Below are 18032 nucleotides of genomic sequence, written 5' to 3'. Positions count from 1 at the left end.
CCATCCATCCATCCATCCATCCATCCATCCATCCATCCATCCACTCATCCATCCACCCATCCATACAGTAAGTACTTGCACAATAGGCTTTGCCCTGTATTGTTGCTGGCTTCGCAATGGTAAAGATGAGTAATATAATCTTTACCCTTAGGAAGGCAGACTCCTAAACAAATCATTACCAACCATGTGTTAGGGTAGGAACAGGTCTATCAGGCCACAGCTACCAAGAGTTGATGTCAGCACTGACACTTTGAGTAGCCATGGCTCGATTTATCAGTCAGAACAGAAAAGGGAGGAGGCTGCTTTCTGTTCTCTGCCCAGCCTTGGCGTGCTCTCTTGCTGCCTTGAATGGCATCTGCCTTCTTGACCACACTTTTAGCATATATGTGCCCACACAGTGCTCTAGTCTTGTCACACTTCAATCTCAAGTTTCTTCATTGGTATCAATTCTTCCACCACCTTTTTTTCTGAGGGTGTCCTGTGTAACCCTAACCTTCTACCCACCTATCAGGACTGCCCACTGTTTGTCCTAGTTTGTTTGTTTGTTTGTTTGTTTTATTTTTATTTTATTTTTTGGCTATGTTCAGATATGCCACTCAAGGGAGAATTCAATATTTCCTTTTGGGTTTCTCTCCTCCCCAAACCAAGTCACATCCAGGTGTGACCTTCTTTCCTAACCTAGAGAGACCTATATTACTACTAACAAGGAGTCTAGCCAAGATTGCTGGCTCAGATCTGTCATCTCAGCTACTTCAGAGGCTGAAGCAGGATGGCCACAGATTCAAGAATTGCCAGGGCTACAGAGTGAGTTTGAGGTCAGCTTGAGTAACTTAACACGACGCTGTCTCAGGATTGAGAACAGAAGAAGCAGCCTGAACTCAGGGGTAAAGTAGTTGCCTACCATATGCAAGACCTGGAGTTTGGTTGCCAGCACCACACACACACACACACACACACACACACACACACACACACACATACAAAATAATAATGAGGAAGGTTGTGTTGGGCTTAGTGGAATATAGCTAGCTGTAAACTCAAGGCCAGCCTAGGTATGTAATAAGACACTTTCTAAAAGGAAAAAAAGGCCTAAACTAAAATCTATTAAAAACCGAAATCTCGAAAAAAACAAAAAACAAAAACAACAAAAAAAAACCTAAAACTAAAACTAAAACTAAAACTAAAGCTAAAACCGAAATATCCACACTTTACAAATACCTGTTTTTTACTTAGTCATTTTGCCTCTTGGAATCTGTCTCAAGCAATAAGAATGAATTGATATGCAAAGATATCCATCACCTTTACTTACCATAGAAAAAATACTGGAAGCCCACTAAGTTTCAAACAATAAACTGCAGTAAAAACATAATATAGGAATACAGCAAATGTAAAATAACCTTTTATGTGTGGGATGTGCAGGACCCTTGATTGCTTGAACCATGAGTATGCTGCTGATGGGTGGGCTTAGAGATGAAACCACATCTTAAATAAAAGCCCTGTGTCTTGCTAGTGTGTGACTCAGCTCAAGGTAGCTCATGGTTCTTAGCCTCTGTCACCAGGATGGAAATAATTATAGCAGATACTACTCAGAGTTCTCTAGAAGATAGTGAAGGTGAACCAGGCAGCATGTAGCCTCATTGCTGGATACAAGCAAGTATTGTTAGTCCTGAGCTGGGCAGGTCAACACTGCCGGGCATCAGGGGACAGACATCCTTAGAGTAATTAGTGCTGAGCAGGGACAAGGGCTCATTGAAGAAGCACAGAATGGAGTTGCAGCAGAAAGCAGTGAAAGAAGTTAGCTAGTGGAGGAAACAGGCACCTCTCGGGAATAAGGACAACAGTCTACCTCTTTCCAGGAATGTTTTGTACCAGGTACACTCACTTTTCTAATCCTGTATCACAGACATCCTTTTTATCCTGCTTGATCTGAGATGCTTTTCTGGAGAGGTTTCTGACATAATACTGCCAAGAATAGAAGGGAACTCCACGGGAACCCTGGCCTGACAATCCTTTGGTCTCAGCAATAATTCTAATGACAAGAAGAAGCAGAATCCCAGCTGTTTGTTTGAAAATCGGAGACTTGAGGACAGGACAGAAGTGAGGCTAAGTCAGGTCTCTGAGTCTTGCCAACAGAGAGATGTGCCTGCCCCACCCTGCTGGCATAAAAAGCAGATATGACAACTTGCCAGAGACTTCTCTTGGCTCCCGTAGAGCTTGTCAGATCAGCCAGTAATCTAACCTTTACCATAGTTATCCCTTGAGCTCAGGAAATAGGAAGAGATATGGAATTGCCATCAGCCCAAACACTTCCTGTATGGTCCTGCAGATACCAAAAGGATGCTTTCACTAGATGCAGGAAGCCCACTGTATCTTTTTAGAATTGACAGAACACTGGTGATCTGTTGCAGTAATTCTCCAACATCAATAAGCCCATGGGAAAAAAAAACCACACACACACAACCCAATTATTATATTTACAAGCTATATGCCTAGATTGTGCAGATCTACCACTACACTAATCTATTCCCCAGCTATGAGACCCTTGCTACTTGCAGCTTCTCCAGGCCATGTGGCTCTGTTCCATCTTTCTTACACCTCCTCTTTCTCCATCCTTTTTCCTCCATCATCCCCTACCTTCCCTTAGAGCTTGTGATTGGGTGGTGGAAGGGAAAGGTGGGGCTGGAGGGGTTCACGTGAAATCACTTGAATACATGATCCTCTCCTTGTCAGGGAAGCCCCTCTTAAGGAAGCAGAATTAACATTAGCATACAAACTGCACCACGGCAACCCACAACAATGGTCTCTCTGTCTTTCCGCAGTGATGAGGTGCCTGGGGATCCCCACCCGCGTGATCACCAACTTTGACTCTGGCCATGACACCGATGGGAATCTGATCATTGATGAGTATTACGACAACACAGGCAGGATTCTGGAGAATATGAAGAAGGACACTGTCTGGTGAGAGCCAACCTTTCTGTCTATTTATTGGACCACAGATCTGAGCCCAAACCACCACAAGCAGGAAGTAGGACAGGACTGTGCTCATAGCCTATTCCCCTCTCCCCATTCTCTTGCTTCTTATCCTGGGCTGAGAACAAAACAGAAAACAGATATGGTTTTAGAATCCTCACATCATCAAAGCTGTTGGACTGAGGTTGAGGTCTCTCTTTATCACCTCCTTCTTCTGATAGCCTGACTACAGAGGCCTGATGTCTCACTTGTAGACATGGCAAAGACTAGGACTACCTCTATGGGACACACAGACAGACAGACAGACAGACAGACACACACACACACACACACACACATGCTCTCAGGCATATACATATAGAGACAGAGAGACAGTGAGACAGAGAGTGAGGAAAGGGGCCATGAAGCCTCCTTTGAGAGAGCCTAAAGGAGTTTTTAGTTAACTGGAAGGCTTTACTTAGTTCACACAGTCAGGAGAAATGCTCTTTTCTGCAGACATCTAGAGGCTCACAGGAGTAAGGTCTGTCACTGCTCCCAATAGATGCTTTAGCAATGTGAGTCTGTCTTTCTGTGGTCAGTTTGCTTGCTTATCCTTGGTCTAGAAAGGAAACAAGCAGGGTAGCCTGTGGCTTCTCTGTGTTAACACCGACTCCCCTGGCTTCTTCCTAGGAATTTCCATGTGTGGAATGAGTGTTGGATGGCACGCAAGGACCTCCCTCCTGGATATGGAGGCTGGCAGGTGCTCGATGCTACACCTCAGGAAACCAGCAATGGTGAGGCTCCCACAGACCTGCCCCAGCCTCTGCGTGGCACACCACATACTACCCACCAAAGCTTTCCTCCCTGTTCTCCTTCAGGTCTCTACTGCTGTGGCCCTGCTTCTGTCAAAGCCATCAAAGAGGGAGAAATTGATCTAAACTATGACACACGCTTTGCATTTTCTATGGTGAATGCTGACTGCATGTCCTGGCTTGTCTATGGAGGGAAGGAGCAGAAACTTCACCAGGACACAGCTACTGTTGGGAATTTTATCAGCACCAAGAGCATCCAGAGTGACGAGCGTGATGACATCACTGAGAGCTACAAGTATGAAGAAGGTACAGCCAAGCAGCCTTCCTGAGAGCACAAGTTCTAGGGCATCATCCCCACCATTGTCTGGGGAGTCAGAGGGCATGGACAGGGAAAGACCCAGGTCCATGATCTCACTTCTCCAGTCCACCATTGTTACCTCATGTCCTACAGGCCAGTGACCTCCCTCCAGTGTGTTCATGCTTACTGGAGAGGCATCCTGCCAACAGAGCAAACATGTGTTTTCTCAGCTTCCCTCAAAATTCAGCCTCCAACTGAAGATGGCAGTCAACTTAGTAAACTTCCTTCTATTGGTTGATTTCTGTTATTTAACCTATCATCTAATTCATTTTATTTGCTTGAGTGCTCAGAAGACAGGCCAGATCACCAGCCAGCACTCACACTTACGTAGGGTCAATCAGTGTTCCCACTCGTGGGGCCACAGGGCCAGTGGGTGATGCTGAGGTGACAATCCTGTCAGGGGTTCTTATACAAGCCAACAAGGCCAAAGAAGAGACCATGTTAGTCAGGTGTAAATGTACTCCTGGGACAGCTACCTGCTAGACTAACATCTAGGAAGTCAAGCAAAGATATCCAGCCATGGAGATCAGAATCAGGGTCTTAACTGCTGAGCCATTGTTACAGCCCCTGTATGTATTTTGAAACCAGGTAGTGTAATACCTACTACTTTGTATGTTTATTCAAGATAGCTTTACCTTATGGTTCATGCCAATTTTTTTTTCCTGTAATTTGGTGAAAAATTCCATTTTATTTTGATAGGTAATATATTGACTATATAGATCACTTTGGGTTACGTGGGCATCTTTGGCCACTTCATTTTTACCATTTCACAGTTGCAAACAAAGTATAGACAGGCTCATTTTACATGAATATATTAACTGGATTTTTATCAAATGAATAGGGAATTCTATTTAAATAACTATCTTCTCTTTTTCAACTTAGTACAGGAACAAACCACAGTGAATCTTTTTTTTTTTAAAAAATGATTTATTTATTTGTTTTATATGAGTACACTGTAGCTGTCTTCAGACACACCAGAAGAGGGCATCAGATTCCATTATGGATGGTTGGGGATCAAACTCAGGACCTCTGGAAGAGCAGTCAGTGCTCCTAACCACTGAGCCATCTCCAGCCCCACAGTGAATCTTGATGCATCATCTAGGGGCTCTGAAGCATAAGAGGTGGGCCAGGTGGCAGGTTACAGATCACACACATACCATTGGGGCCCTCATGCTCAGACCATAGGGCTTCCCCAGGAGAAGCTCTTTGTAAATGGTAGAGGAGAGGAAAGGGGGAACTAATTTCCAGAAATTAGCAGCACTCCCTGCCACAGTGGCTCTGCTTCTGACACCACCAACCCCTGGAGTCTCAGGGTACAATTCCCAAAGCTGGAGGCCCAGGAAGGAACAAGAAAGGACAAGGGTAGCCAGAACCTGACTGAGATAGTGGCCTTCCAGGGCCACATAGCAGGGGTATGAAGAGGGTATGGTCTGGCAGGGCCCCTGGGAGAAACACATGACTGGTTCGATTAGTCTATGAGGTGGAGAACAAATCCACCAGACTGAGAGACTGGGATCTGGGAGGAGTGGCCTCTGTGGGAAGGACTCAGCACCATGGGCTGAGCTAGCCTGGGAAGTGGGAAGTGTCTCTCAGAGTCCAAGAGCCCAGAGATAGCCCTTAAGGGCCCTCCATGGCCTCTTTGGGTTCTAGGTACTGTCCCACAGGAGGCCCACAAAAGGATAATGGGAGTAAGAGGCCAGGAAGTGGGCAAGGTCTACTGGGTCTTCTCGTCTTCTGTGGGTGCTGGTGGAGGCTGCTCATGCACATGGAGACATTATGTTGTTTGCCTGGGTTGTTAAAGATACTAGAAGCTATTTTTGTGGCCTTGGCTCCAGCTTCAAGAGTGGAGAGGATGTTGGGGTCTCTGATACAGAGGTTCCACTGGCTCTAGATAGGCAGGGTTTTTACAAATCCTATGACCCAATTTGTCATGGGGGAATGGGCTAGATATAACTCAGGTTGAAGGAAGCTGTGAGTATTCAAGGGCACATCCATTGACGACTGGTGGGGGAAAGGCATAGGCTCTGCTGGGCATGTTAGAGTACCCATAGGCTACGTTTAGGGTCTTCACCGCTGGAGGCTTGAGATGCCACCTGGGGCATCTGCCTTCCAAACTCAATAGCACCCCACGCTGTGGAGGTCAACTTACAAGTAGGGGAGCCTTCCCTGACCCTACCCTGGGTCATCGCTATTCTCTTAATGAAGTTCCCATGGAACACTGGCTGCCTGATCTCATGGTCCTTCATCAGATAAAGCGACATCATGAAGGATTTCATTCTTCCCATCAGACAGAAAGACAGCCCATTAAGGGATAAGATAGATATAAGGTAGATGGTGCCTCTCTTGGTCCCTTTGAAGGATGTTCACACATTCTTCATGTCATTAAGTGTAAAAGCCACATGAGCATAGGACATTAGGGTTCTCTTAGTGCTGCTTAGGGTCACTCCCACAGCCTCTGAGTGATTCTTGTTGAAAACCATTGTCTCTGACTGGGGTCTTAGTGTGGGTATTAGCAATACTGATTCTTCTAGCCCATGTACATGCAATACCTTTTGTGTTCTCTTCAGTTTCTTTCATCAGTATTTTATGATTTTCATTCATAGAGGTCTTTTACTTCTTTGATTAAATTCATCCTTAAGTATTGGTTTTTTTCTTAATAAAAATTAGAGTGCTTTCTTAATTTCTATTCTGATAATTCACTATTAGCACATAGCAATACAAGTGACTTTTAAAAGATTATTTTATTTTTATTTATGTGTATGTATGTACATATGTGTATGCACGTATATGTGGGGGTTTCCTTAGAGGCAAAAAGAAAGTGTCCAACCCCTTAGAGCTAGGGTTACAGGTGGTTGTGATCACCCTGATGTGGTACTGAGAACTGAACTCCGGTCCTCTGCTTAGAGCAGCAAGTGTCCTTAAATCCTAAGCCATCTTTCCACCCCACCCCCCGAAAATGGTTTTTGCAAGTTGACTTTGCATCATGTAATGTTGTTGATGGAGGTGCCGAGGATAGTGTGTTCAGGCAAGGCTTACCTCCTGGGTCAGCCTGGCCCATACTAACACTTTATCCTATCCTTCTAGGTTCCCTTCAAGAGAGAGAGGTGTTCCTAAAGGCTCTGGAGAAGCTACAGGCTACAAGGTCTCAAGGGCCTCACCAAGCAAACTCCAATCCCTTCAGCTCTGTGCCACCAAGGCACAACAGCGCCAGGAGTCCTGATTCACCTTCCCTTCAACCCAGTGATGTCCTCCAGGTCTCTCTGAAGTTTGAGCTGCTCGACTCACCCAAAATGGGCCAAGACATAAACTTTGTCCTGTTGGCTGTCAATATGTCACCTCAGTTCAAGGATCTCAAACTCAACTTGAGTGCCCAGTCTCTGTTGCACGACGGCAGCCCCCTGGTTCCATTCTGGCAGGACACAGCATTCATCACACTGTTCCCTAAAGAAGGTACATGCATAATTCTCCTGTAGCCCCTCCCTCTTCCTTTCCTACTTCTTTCTCCCTCCTTCCTTCCTCCTGCTGACCTGCTTTTCTATGCCTAAGGAAAGTAGCCCTTACTGGTGCTTTGGAGTTTGTCTGGGACCTCAGAATGACTGGGTAATCTATATTGCCTTTATTAACTGCCATTTTCCTCTTTAAAAGGTTAGTTTCTGCTTCAGCAAAGCTTGGTGTCTGTAGGCTCCCTGTTCTCCATAGAACAACCATTGGAACCAACTCTCTCTCAGTCATTCTCACTTCTCCCTCCTTGTCTTCACTCCCTAGAAAAGAGCTACCCTTGCAAAATCCTCTACTCACAGTACAGCCAGTATCTGTCGACGGACAAGCTAATCCGCATCAGTGCCCTGGGTGAAGAGAAGAACAGTCCTGAGAAAATCCTGGTGAACAAGATCATCACCTTGACTTTCCCCGGCATCATGATTAATGTAGGCAAAGGGTGGTCTCTTACAAAAGTGGTCCTGGGGCCCTGAGCTCTGGATGGGAGGCAGCTGGGCCTGCTCAAGAGGGCATCCCTTCTTCACTTCTTCTGGTTCCCCCAGGAAGGGGACAGCCTATTGAGGGGTCTTCATCTCCTCGTACTATTAGAGGCCTTTGGTGTGGGTCTGTGAGCTCAAGCCATGGCTATCTTCCTGAGTTGACCTTCCAGGGGCAAACACAGAAAGAGTTCAGAGGGTGGTAGCTCTCTGGAGGGAAGAATCCACCTCCAAGTCAGGTCAGATTTGATTTGCCATTTTCCAATCATGTGTAGTTGGGCAACCCCCTGAGTCTCTTGTTGTGTCAAGGAGGATAGATGGCAGGGCCTCTGTGACCTGAGTGGGAAGGCTTTGGGCTCTTTCTCTGCAGTACTGCATCCAGGAGGCTTTGGGTTCTTTCTCTGCAGTGCTGCGTCCAGGGTCTAGCCCATCTCCTGGATTCCCACCAAGTGAGGCCATGACCCCCACCCCCACCCCCAACCCCCAACCCCCAATGGCAAGCACCTCACAGTCTTGAGCAGGCTTGAACAGTATCTTAGCAAAGGGGCAAATACACATTGAGAGAAGTGAGAAGAGGTGGGAAAAGCCTTGTGTTTCTAGGGACAGCAAAGTGTGAGAAGGCAAATATTCGAGAAACCCACGGTCAGTAAGGGCTAAGTGAAAAATGTCATGTAGACTCCCCAGTGCCCTCTCCAGACTGATAAGCGACTCTTCTAGGGTGCTTCTCTGATGCTGTAACAAAACACTGACCAAGGCCAGCCTGGGGAGAAAGGTATACTGATCATTGAGGGAATTCAGGCAAGAGACTCACATAGAATCAGAACCAGAAGGAACACTGCTTACTGGTTTGCTCCCCATGGCTTGCTCATCTTCCTTTCTTCTACAATCAGGAATGCCTGCCTAGGGGTGGTACCTCTCACAGTGAACTAAGCCCTCCCACATCAACCAAGAAAACATCACCACAGACGTGCCCACAGGCCAATATGACGAAGGCAACTCCTCAATTGATGTTCCCCCTCTTCCTAGACAATGCTAACTTTTATCCAGTTGATAAACACTAACCAGTCCAGGGACCAATGTCTCAGTGATGAACTTTGACCTTCTTGGTAGAAGGGAGGGATAGGGAGGCACCTTTATCAATGTATGCCATTAGGTATGGGAGCCTGAGAACATTTCTTGTGTCTATTTCTTCTTACTGCTTCAACTCAAAACAATCCTTAGGTCAAAGTGGCATATTTGGGATGGTTTATCCTGACATTACAAACCAGCGATGTGCATTAGCATTCAGTGAACTCGAGATGACGACTAATCTCTGGGTCTCTGCTTAGGTTCTAGGAGCCGCCTTTGTGAATCAGCCGCTCACAGTCCAGGTGGTCTTCTCAAACCCGCTCTCAGAGCCGGTTGAGGACTGTGTGCTGACCTTGGAAGGAAGTGGTCTCTTTAGAAAGCAGCAGAGAGTTCTGTAAGTGCTGGGAGCACTCTGCCTTCCCTCTCAATGTTTCCTCCCTTTTGTATTATCAGGCCCCTAGGCCAGACACAGGACGCTGGAAAACAGAGTCCAGGAACTGACAAGGAGAGGGGTTCTCTGACATTCTCCTCTCTCTTTGCAGCATCGGCGTCCTCAAACCCCATCACAAAGCCAGCATCACTCTGAAGACCGTCCCCTTCAAGAGTGGCCAAAGGCAGATCCAAGCTAATCTGAGGAGCAATAGGTTTAAAGACATCAAGGGCTACAAGAACGTGTACGTAGACATTGGCTTATAAACTCTGAGACAGAGGCTGGAGAGTTGGCTCAGCGGTTGACAGGATGTGCTGCCTTTGCAAAGGACTTGGGTTCAATTTCCCAGAACCCACAAGGTGGCTCACAATCCTCTGCAACCCCAGTTTCAGGGGAATCCAACCACCATACATGGTACACATACATGCATGCAGAAAAAAAAAAAAAAAAAAAAAAAAAAAAACAAAAAACCAACCCGACTGTCATACACATAAAGTTAAAATAAATAAATCTAAAAATTTTTTAATTCATTTAAAATAAACTCTGAGATATGGCAGCAGTATGGATTTTAAAATGAAGGCCTAACCAGACTCTGTCATCAACATCAAGGGAGATGCCAGAGATAGCTAGTTTACACAACTTGTCAGGACTCTACCCAGGGATTCTACCTTACAGGAGTGTGATTTGGCACAGAGGTCAAGGGAAAACAGGCTTAGCAGCTCTCTATCTCTTTGTATCTGCTCTGACGTCACAGCATGGGCAAACCCCATTCCCTTCCTTGCCCTCATCCTTCACTTTCCCTTCAGAGCTCCCAATGGCCCTTCAGTTGCTAATGAGCTCCCTGTTGTTTCAAGGTCTGAGCCCATCCACTCATTCAAGAAGTATTCACTGAGTGTCCAGAGTACAGCCATACCACTCTGAGTATAAGAGACAAGCAAAAGCCCTGGCATGCTGAGCCCACATTCTAGAGGGAACAGGGAAAATAGACATCCTGGCAGGTGCCCATCACAACGTAGGCAAAGGGCAAAGACCCCCAAGGTTTCTTATACCCATGTCCTGCCTCAGTTTCTTGGCAAAAAGAGAGTAAAATAAAATCCCGGCAGATCTCTCCCTCAGGCCTTCCCTTAACTATACTTCCCGTATAGCATTGACATCATTCCTCAGTCCTCTCAGTCCCAGGTCTCCATCCAGTTCACTGGGTCCTTACAGGTCTGCCATTGGCTGGTAAAAGCCAACTGAATGATGTAATGAGGTAGATATTTGGTGGGAATGAACTAGCCTCTGGTCTCAGCGGACACTGAAGGCCGCTCAAACCCTGCCCTCTCAGGGTGCTACACACACAGCAACTTTGCACCTGCTTGCCCAGGCCACTGCCAATGAAAGGCATGATGGATGCTGCCCTCCAGGCACTGGCTACTGTGACTGAGACAGAGGTCCTAGTAAGTGTTCAGTCATTAAGTAGAAGTTAACGACTTCCATTACACATAAACAAAAGGGTCAATGTCGTTAATCACAAGCAGAGAAGGGGTGTGGTGGGAATTACCTCGTAAGCCGATTGTCCTGTATCTGAGAACCGGGAGCTGGCAGCACAGCTGGAAGCAACCTACAATTACTTTACCCTATAATTACCACATGACAAGAATAAGAAAGCATTTAAGGAAAACACCGTGGAGTGGCACACCTGAGAGTCGGTGAACTCTGAAGTACTTGGGAGTCTTCAGCTGCCACATTCTCAAACTTGTCCATGAGTCCTGTCGTCAACTCCACATTCATCAGCTCCCTCAACAAATAGTGGCTGAGTTTCTTCTTCCAGGCACAGGGCCCTGAGGCAGCGGGCACCGAGTATATCCTGAGGCAGCGGGCACCGAGTATAAACACGAAGGACCAGAGCGGGCACACAAGGGGCCCAAGCACAGGCATTTGAAGAATGTGGAATATGTGGGAGATTTTTAAAGACTTTTAATTTTTTTTATTTTAACATTTTTACATTTATTTTTAGTGAGTGTTCGTGTGCACACGTGCATGTGTGTGAACATGCATGTATGGTCACATGAATGTCATAGCATGCAGTCAGAGAACAACTTGACAACTTCTACCACATGACTCAGGTCATCAGGCTTGGCAGCAAGTGCCTTTACCCACTAAGCCCTCTCACCTACTGTCTGAGTCAGGGTTTCTATTCCTGCACAAACATCATGACCAAGGAGCAAGTTGGGGAGGAAAGGGTTTATTCAGCTTACACATTCACATTGCTGTTCATCACCAAAGGAAGTCAGGCCTGGAACATACACAGGGCAGAAAGCAGGAGCTGATGCAGAGGTCATGGAAGAGTGCTGCTTACTGGCTTGCTCAGTTTGCTTTCTTATAGAATCCAAGACTACCAGCCCAGGTATAGCACCACCCACATTGGGCCCTCCCCTCTTAATCACTAATTGAGAAAATGCCTTACAGCTGGATCTCATGGAGGCATTTCCTCACCTGAAGCTCCTTTCTCTGTGATAACTCCAGCTTGTGTCAAGTTGACACAAAACTAGCCAGTACACCTACTAAGGAGATTTTTAACAGAATCCAAGGAAGTAGTAGAAGCCTTTGTTTTTTCTCACCATATTTATAGCAAGAGAGTCTGAGACTGGCTGTGTGGGAAGGGCAGGCAGTGGCAACAGCTAAACCTTGTTGCCTAGGCTCTGCTGCTCTCTGATCTTTGGCTTAATTAAACCATTTCCCAGCCTTTCTTCATCAGGCGAGCACTCACATGCAATATGTAACACCTCTGCACCTACCTCTGAGGCTTCACGTTCTAGTATCCAGCTTGGGACTGGCTGCTTTTCCCTAAGCATAGACAAGAATAACTTGATTTCAAACTGTTATTATCAGAGACCCAGAGTTCCCCTGCTTCCTCTAGGATGAGGCTTGGCTTTAACCATATGAGAGCAAGGAGCTTCCCGAAGGAGCCTGGACTAGCCAAGGTGTCTAGGGACTGTTAAGTCTGAGAACATGAGTGAATCTGTGGGCATGTGTGTGTGTGTGTGTGTGTGTGTGTGAGAGAGAGAGAGAGAGAGAGAGAGAGAGAGTTCTGTGTTCAACTTCAGTCTCTGGATGATGCTAATTTACTCAAGAATATTCTCTCTGCCAGTTCGAATGGGGGTAAAGCATTGTAATTGGGGCTGATTTAAAACTGGTTTCTGGACCTGAGATGCCTCAGTGGTTAAAAGCATTGGCTGTTCTTGCAGAGGACCTGGGTTCAGTTCCCAGCACCCATACGGCTGCTCACAACTAACTACCAGCTCACACCTAACTCCAGATCTGATGCCCTCTTCTGACCTCCATGGGCACTGCACACGCATTGTGAAATTAATTTATTAAAATAAAATTAAATCTTTTAAATTATAAAATAAAATTGCTTTCTGTCTCCTATTTACTGTTTTCTCCTGGAGTCCCTTTTTGGCCCCAGTCAAAATCGTGAAGTATTTACTGGGACCCTTCACCCTTGGAGAGCCTAGAACTCCATTTTTGTGAGGCTGCCAGATGATCTCAGATTCCCACACATTTACCTGTCAACTATGAATCAGCAAATGTCCATGGAAAGGCAGGAGCCCAGATCAAGATCATTTCTATGCATGCTCCTCCAAAGATCTTGACCCAGCCAATCCTTGCTCCCATGACGACTTCAACCTTTTATGTAGCTTTGCTGGTTCTCAACAGAACAGATTATAACAAGCTAGTCTGCTTATTCCAGAAGCAGAAATCTATAAGAAAATTTTCAAAAAAGATGGACTAGAGAGCCTTTTCCATGGTGGACTGGATGCAAGTGAACGTGTTCCACAATGAGAGGAATTTGACCTCAGTTTGAATCTAGGTTTTTGAGATGCTGGGGAAGCCTCAACACCCAGTCTATGGACAGCATGTGAGTGGCATGTGGATGTCATGCAGACAGCATGTGGGTGGCATGTGGATAGCATGTGGATGTCATGTGGGCAGCATATGGACACCATAAGGACTGCATGTGGGTGGCACATGGACAGCATAAGGATAGCATGTGGGTGGCACGTGGACACCACAAGGACATCGTGTGGACAGCATATGGGTGGCATGTGGACAGCATATGGATAGCATGTGGGTGGCATGTGGGTGGCATGCAGAGACATGTGGACAGTGTGTGGACAGCAGGTTATGCTGTACCTCGCTTAACCTCATCCATGCCTCTGTCTTGGGGCGCTTCCACTCCTTCACTGTTGGCATGTTCTTCTGTCATGTCATGTCATTTATTATTAGCTGTCTTAAATTCTGAAACTAGGCCGGGCAGTAGTATCTCACACCTTTAATCCCAGCACTTGGAAGGCAGAGGCAGGCGGATTTCTGAGTTCGAGGCCAGCCTGGTCTACAGAGTGAGTTCCAGGACAGCCAGAGATACACAGAGAAACCCTGTCTGGAAAAAAAAAATCTGAAACTAGGTAGTGTATTAATTGATGTCTTTGTAAATTCATTCATTCATAGGTGTGTATTCCCTATACCGACAACATTGAAATACTGGTCCCTTATTTGGCTTACAAACTGAAGTTGAGAAAATAGGAGATGATGAAACCGAAGTGCTTTGTAAAGCAAGTACTGGCATAGCTTACATGAGCCTGGGGGTCATGCTGAAAGAAGTCTTTGCCCTTTCTGTTCCTGTTAATACAACTTGCCAGTTACCTTTCTTTTCACATCTGTTCACATCTCCTTTCAACACTCTCTAAGGAAGTCCTTGCTATCTTTCACCGGGACCATTACTAAATGTCTCTTATTGGTCAACTTCCCTTCTCTCAGCCCTCTAGACTATTTTCTTTATTTTAGCCAGTGTATGGCATTTTAAAATGCAAATATGTCTTGACGATGCTTGCTTTGAGTGTGGTTTGATGGTCTTCCACTGCTCTGAGGATAAATACCAAACCCGCGTGCATCCTGGACTTCCACCTGCTTTCTGCGTTAGCAACTCTGCATGAGCTATTCCACCTCCTCCCACCACGCCCAGCTAGCCAGGACCTATTTATCCTCCCAGCTCTTCAGCTTCAGCGCTACTCATGAGGAAGTCCATCCTAACGTCCACTCCACACCTATCTCAAGGGCAGACTGACTGACAAGCTCTTTCGGGCACCTAGAAGTGTCTGTCTCCCCCTGCTGGAACACAGGCTTCTAAGCGCAGAAAAACACGGATCTAATTTATGAGAATCTAATATAGTTTCTGGTGCATAAGAGTGGTCAAAATGTTGCACTCTCATGGTTGAATAAACAAACCCATCTTTTGGGACACACCAGCTGGGGGACTGATTTCCTGCAGAGCACCGGGGAGTAGGAAGGTGTGGGTGTCACAGGAAGCAGAATGGACATTTGGGGTCACCCCTTCTTCCCCTTCACATATTCCACCATATCTGGCCACACCAAGCCACAGTGGCATCTGCCTTATTCCAGGCTCTTCTAAAAGTGCCCCACCCCGTGGAAACTTCCAGAAACTAGATATTGTGAAGGCCTCATTAGAATTCCACTACAGCAGATTGTCTTTGCTAAATGGTTTGAAACATAAAAGAAACCCCACAAAATGGAGCAAGCCCACAATTCTGCCCATTGTCTGCTCAGGTAGGAGGTCTCTATTCGGAATGTGGCTGTCTAGTAAGACCTTTCTTTTCCTTGCAAGTTTTGATAATTTAAAATTAATGTATAAATTCATGCTCGTGGTACAAGGGTACAGATGAAGAAAGCCTACTGCTGGGCACTGAATGTCCTTGTCCAAATGCAGGAACTTTCCAGAAATGCTCTGGGTAAATACAAGCAAACTCACACATATCCTCCCCACATATATCCTTATACAGAATTCACACATATCCTCCCCACATATATCCCTTATATAGAATTCACACATATCCTCCCCACATATATCCCTTATACAGAACTCACACATACCCTCCCCACATATATCCCTTTATACAGAACATACTCATATCCTCCCCATATATATCCATCCTTTATACAGAAGCAGCTTACACTGTTCATTGTCCCATGTCTCACTTTTTAAAATTAATAATATTGCTTGAAAAATGTTCTATATCTGTTTACAGACAGTGGTTGCCTTCTGTTTACCTTTGTTCTACTAAATTCGCGCACCGCTGTTTACCTGAAAATATCTTATTTGTGGATGTTTAGGTTATATTCAATTGTTTACTGTTTTAAGTATCAATGTATTGAGTATACTTGTATAAACTTCATTTTGCCTAGTTAGAGCAGCTGAATCAAAAGAATTAACTCAGGCTGGCGAGATGGCTCAGCGGGTAGGAGCACTGACTGCCCTTCCGAAGGTCCTGAGTTCAAATCCCAGCAACCACATGCTGACTCACAACCACCTATAATGAGATCTGACGCCCTCTTCTGGTGCATCTGAAGTCAGCTACAGTGGTGTACTTACGTATAATAATAAATAATCTTTAAAATAAAAAAAGAATTAACTCTAATTGGGCCAAAGAGATGGCTCAGAGATTAAGTATACTTATTGCTCTTACAGAAGATCTAGGCTCAATTACCAGTACCCACATGGTGGCTTATAACTTATAACCAATTCCGGGGTATCCAAAGCCCTCTTCTGACCATCTCAGGCTCTTGCATGCATGTTTTATACATGTATACACTCAAGAAAACAGGCACAGAGACATACATACACAAATGGTCATTTAAAAAGAATAAATTTTTAATTGTTATTTTATGTATATGGGTATTTTGCCTCTGTGTGTGTGTGTGTGTGTGTGTGTGTGTGTGTGTGTGTGTGTGTATACTATGTGTGCCTGGTACCTGCAGAGGCCAGTAGAGGGCATAGAATCCCCGGAACCAGAATTATAGCCAGTTGTAAACCACCTGAGTGTTGGGAGTTGAACCTGAGTTCTCTAGAAGAGCAGCTGAGTACTCTAAGTGACAGAGTCATCTCTCCAGCCCCTACCCTTACAGTTTGGATCCATCTGGATTGTATGTGGTCTAATAGGAAGTTAACTTCATGACAAGTTAATGTCTCCAAACCACTTACTAATGAATTTTTTCTTCCTTCACTGATTCAAAGACAATGTTTAGTACATTTAATACAGACGTTTCTAAGTTATCAGGATCATCATGTTTTTATTTATTTATGTATTTATTTTTAAATCAGATATTTTATTTATTTACATTTCAAATGTTATCCCCTTTTCCAGTTTCCCCTCTACAAACCCCTTATCCCATCCCCCTTACTCTGCTTCTATGAGGGTGCTCCCCCACTCACCCACCCACTCCCACCTCACTGCCCTAGCATTCCTCTACACTGGGGCATCAAGCTTTCACAGGACCAAGGGCCTCTCCTCCCATTGATGCCAGATAAGACCCATTCAGCTCCTTCAGTCATTCCCCTACCTCCTCCATTGGGGTTCCTGTGTTCAGTCTGGTGGTTGGCTGCAAGCATCCACATCTGTATTGGTCAGGATCTGGCAGAGCCTCTCAAGAGACAGCTATATCAGACTCCTGTCAGCAAGCACTTCTTGGCATCCACAAAAGTGTCTGGGTTTGGTGTCTGCATGTGGGATGGATCCCAGGTAGGGCAGACTCTGGATGGCCTTTCCTTCAGTCTCTGCTCCACTCTTTGTTCCTGTATTTCCTTTAGACAGGAGCAATTCTGGGTTAAAATTTTGGAGATAGTTGGGTGGCCCCATCCCTCAACCATTCCTAACCTTTGGATATGGTCTCAACAGGTTCTCCTTGCCCATTGTAGGGTATTTCAGCTAATGTCATCCCCATGGGGTCTTGGAAGGCTCTTGCTTTCCTGGCATCTGGGACTTTCTGGTTGCTACCCCCAGTTCTCCATCCCTCATTGCTACACCCCTCTGTTCAATTTCCTGACCCTCTGTTCATCTGCATCTGATCCCACACCTTTATTATCTAGGAACCTTGATCACATGTCATTTCTGCTTTTTATGTTTCCTTTTAAAACTTAAAATCAGTCTACCTGGTTTCAAAGGACAATCGTTTTGATGGGTTTGCTGGAGCCTTAAGATCATGAACCTGAAGATCAGCCGGGGAAGTTTGGTGTCTTAATGATACTAAGCCATCCTATCCAAGCTCGTGAGCTACACTTTCATCTCTTCACGGCTTCCTCTGCCCTCCAGTCGTTTTCCTCAGAGCCCTGCCACATTCCTCGGGTTTATTTCTGATATTCCACCTCTCATTGTTAAGAACTGTAAGTTAAGGCTTTAATTACATTTCCAACAGTCAGTAATTACAGGTGTGAAAACTACTATACTGGCTTCAGGATGCTGGTGCTGGCCAGATCCTAGTCACCTTTTCTCATCATGTTTAGATTTGTGTTTTCCAGGTTAAAAAAAAAAATCAAATAATGAAAAATCCGATTCTTCAGTTCTTAGGGAAAATGTCTTATTTGGGGGGTTGGAGGCAGTAGT

The 18032-nt window shown here is 45.4% G+C and overlaps 1 protein-coding gene across 4 annotated transcripts in view; it reads left to right on the top strand.

The window, feature by feature from the left end:
- Positions 1–10146, top strand: part of Tgm5 (transglutaminase 5) — a 39270-nt gene extending 29124 nt beyond the window's left edge. For 2 of the 4 annotated variants that reach the window (XM_029474447.1, XM_021156274.1), the window contains exons 7-13: positions 2820–2958; positions 3640–3743; positions 3828–4067; positions 7204–7569; positions 7885–8045; positions 9422–9555; positions 9704–10146. In XM_029474447.1, coding sequence (XP_029330307.1) covers positions 2820–2958; positions 3640–3743; positions 3828–4067; positions 7204–7569; positions 7885–8045; positions 9422–9555; positions 9704–9857 — 1298 coding nt within the window. In that variant the 3' untranslated portion in view covers positions 9858–10146. The remainder of the gene's footprint in view (positions 1–2819; positions 2959–3639; positions 3744–3827; positions 4068–7203; positions 7570–7884; positions 8046–9421; positions 9556–9703) is intronic. The other 2 variants (XM_021156276.1, XM_021156275.1) reach the window with 1 other exon arrangement.
- The last annotated feature ends 7886 nt before the right edge of the window (positions 10147–18032 follow it).

This window comes from Mus caroli, chromosome 2 (assembly GCF_900094665.2).
Source record: "Mus caroli chromosome 2, CAROLI_EIJ_v1.1, whole genome shotgun sequence".
Lineage (NCBI taxonomy): Eukaryota > Metazoa > Chordata > Mammalia > Rodentia > Muridae > Mus > Mus caroli.
Note: the sequence above shows the minus strand (reverse complement) of the source record. Positions and strands in the feature narration are given on the sequence as shown.